We start from the raw sequence: 2,901 nt of genomic DNA on the forward strand, positions 1-2,901 counted from the left end.
CATCAGCATCAAGTCAATGATAACCATATGAAGGATTCCATGCAGTTGACCATTATTTCACAGAGCTCTCCAGTTGGACCTCGCTATAGGAAGCTGACCAACTCAGAGTGCCTACTCTTGCCTTTGATGTTCTCCATAAGGCCTCCTATGATTTTACCAGAAAAGACATTCAACAAATAGTAAGAGAAAGACCATTTCATTCTGACTTTGCTTCTTTCTTTGATTCTGGTCAGGTTTCCCAACACCTTGCCTCTTGTTTCATTATGAAAGATGTACAGACTTCAAACCAAAAGGGTAAAAGCTGCTGTAGGGCAGATGTGGACTTCAAATCTCTCCAAAATCAGACAATCTCTTAAAAATGTTTATCATAAGTGTAAGAACCAGCACACAGATTCAACTAGACATCCAACGATGACTTCCTATGATTGTGATCAAGATGATGTTAATACTGATGAAGAAATGAATCTTAAAGTAATGCTCCAAGATATTAAAACCGCCCAAATTGAACTCCTTAGCCAAATGACTGACATTGTCAGTGCAGTATCAAAAATCCGAGAAAAGACGGACTTTCATCAGAAGCAGATGGAGGTCCTGGAAACCAGAATGGATGTTAATGAAGACAAACAACACACAGTAACTAAAGATGTCTTCTCCATGAAAGAAAACATTGATGCTTTAAAGAAGAAGGTGACAGAACCAGAAAACCAGAATTCTTCCTCCAGCATCCACTGCTTAGAGACACTGGAAGGAGAAAAGGGTAAAGAGTTCATAGAACTTCTTCACAAACTCATACAACCAGAAACTTTGAAGAACACATCAGCCTCTACAGACTCTGAAATCTCTTCAGCAGAACCAGAGAAAGTATCCAGTTATCACAAGCCCACTGATCATCTTGAGGAAAAAACAATTTCTCCCAAAATTAAACCTCTGAAGAAAAGTAACCACCAAAATTCATTAAGAAGCTTTAAAAAAGCAAAGTCAAATATTTATATTTACCCAGACTTTAGCACATGGATCAAGCTAACTTTTGTTTATGGAGGAAAGTGGAGATTTTTCCTCAGTGCTACCAAGTTAGAGGAATTCATCCAGTGGCTTCTTTCTAGGCCAACCATCCCTCTTGAGGAACCACAACTCACAAGCCAGAGATATTGTCCATTCTCTGGGCCTATTGCGAGCTTGACCAGAATCTGTCTCTCTGTTTTCAACTATATTTACTGTCTTTTTGGTTCCTCAAAAGAGGAAGTAACTCGACTGTAGAGTTATTTTCTGCTTTGCTTGGCATAAAATAAATGTAACCTGGTCACTTCAAGCATTCACACATCTTTGTGGTTGCTATGAACTCCTTGGTAGTTTGCTCACTGGGCCCACTGTCTGAGAAGTTTCTATACATCTACAGTAACTTAAGGCATATCACCCCATTGGACCATTGTGATGGATTTTCTGTCCATCACAGACAATGTTCTTATCTTCTCAAAGGCAATTCACGAGGACTCCTCCAATTCTGTTTTCATAGATAATTGGAAGGAAAGAATGAAGGAGTCAAGGGAATGAGAAACATATTTGGTGGGCCCTACGTCAGTTTTCTACACACTCTTGTCTTAGTGGCCTTTGTAGATAAGATTTGTGACACCAGAAACAGACTCTACTAACTAAATTTTAAACAGCATAGAGTGAAAAAGATACTCACTGTCAAGGCTGCTGAAGTTAGAGCTATAAAAATGAAGGGCATCAAAAAGACAAGTTATTGCAAGGAAAATCTTAATTCCAAAAATGGGATTTTTCTTTCAACATCAGCTTCATCTCTATCAAACAATAGAAAAGGAAGAAAAGGCTGAATATGGTACTGAGTATTTTTTACATTTTCATGAAATGAGACAAATACCAAGACTTGTACATTTGAAAAGGGAAAATCTGAGGAGGGATTTCTGAACCAAGTTAAATCACAATACTATGCTATCATAGATTCTTATATGGCAAGGTTTTTTTTATGAGTCACATACTACAGATCCAGGGTGGGTTTCCTTTTTAGGTGGTTGCCATCATAATGTAATTTTTCCAAAGATCATCTAGAATAACTTCAAAAAAATGTTTCCTTCACCAGTTGACTCTGTAAATGAAATCAATCAATAGAGAGTCATATGCTGTTTAACTACAAATATTCTTGGTAAATGTGCTACTTCATTCTCAGTCACTAATTTGGAAGGATGGCTTTGGCAGTTAGCTAAGAACAACCTGGTTTCAAATGAGGAGAAAGGAGCTAAGGTGAGTATAGGGGAAACTATGGGAGACGTACGATGAGAAGACACTACATAGTCTCGTGCAAGTCTGGTAATAATTATACAACTTTTTTCATCTACAAATGCATTTTATTTGCTCTTTCTTTACAAATATACAGCTAAGCCATGTACACAAATAACTTTTAAAACCCGTCACTCTGACATAGGTGCAGCATGGGTGATAATGTCATACAACTACTTAAAGCAAGGCTCTACATGGAATGGGTTTGTTTTAAGTGAGGTAACTGTGCTAACGGAGGTAAAGTACGGTTCTGGTAAAGGCACAGAAATCTCTCTGTATTTATTCCCTATCAGAGATATCCTAAAGAACAGCCAGAGCTGGGTGTGACCCTCACATCAGAGAGTAACTAGGGAAGGCAGGCTGTGACAAAGGCAAATGACATCACAAGTGGCTTCTGGGAGAGGAGAAGGGGACTCAGCTGGCATTGGCCTGGGTCATCTGAGCCCCTATAGTCATGCACACCTTCACTTTTTCTCCCTTTACATGCCCCTCAGCAGTTGCTTAATGCTTCTAGAGAGGCAAAGAGCACAGGGCTGGAATCAGAAGACCTTAGTTCTGAAGAGTCTTAAATTCTACACTTACAAGCTCTGTTATTTCATCTTG

General features: G+C 38.8%; 1 protein-coding gene across 1 annotated transcript; it reads left to right on the forward strand.

Annotated features, from left to right (window-relative positions):
• Positions 1 to 251: 251 nt before the first annotated feature.
• CCDC54 (coiled-coil domain containing 54) lies at positions 252 to 1,257 on the forward strand. The gene has a single exon (XM_004436605.3). The coding sequence runs from the start codon at positions 271 to 273 to the stop codon at positions 1,255 to 1,257; it is 987 nt and encodes a 328-aa protein (XP_004436662.1). The 5' UTR covers positions 252 to 270.
• The last annotated feature ends 1,644 nt before the right edge of the window (positions 1,258 to 2,901 follow it).

The sequence above is a fragment of the Ceratotherium simum genome, chromosome 15 (assembly GCF_057802395.1).
Source record: "Ceratotherium simum simum isolate JZ-2026a chromosome 15, ASM5780239v1, whole genome shotgun sequence".
NCBI lineage: Eukaryota > Metazoa > Chordata > Mammalia > Perissodactyla > Rhinocerotidae > Ceratotherium > Ceratotherium simum.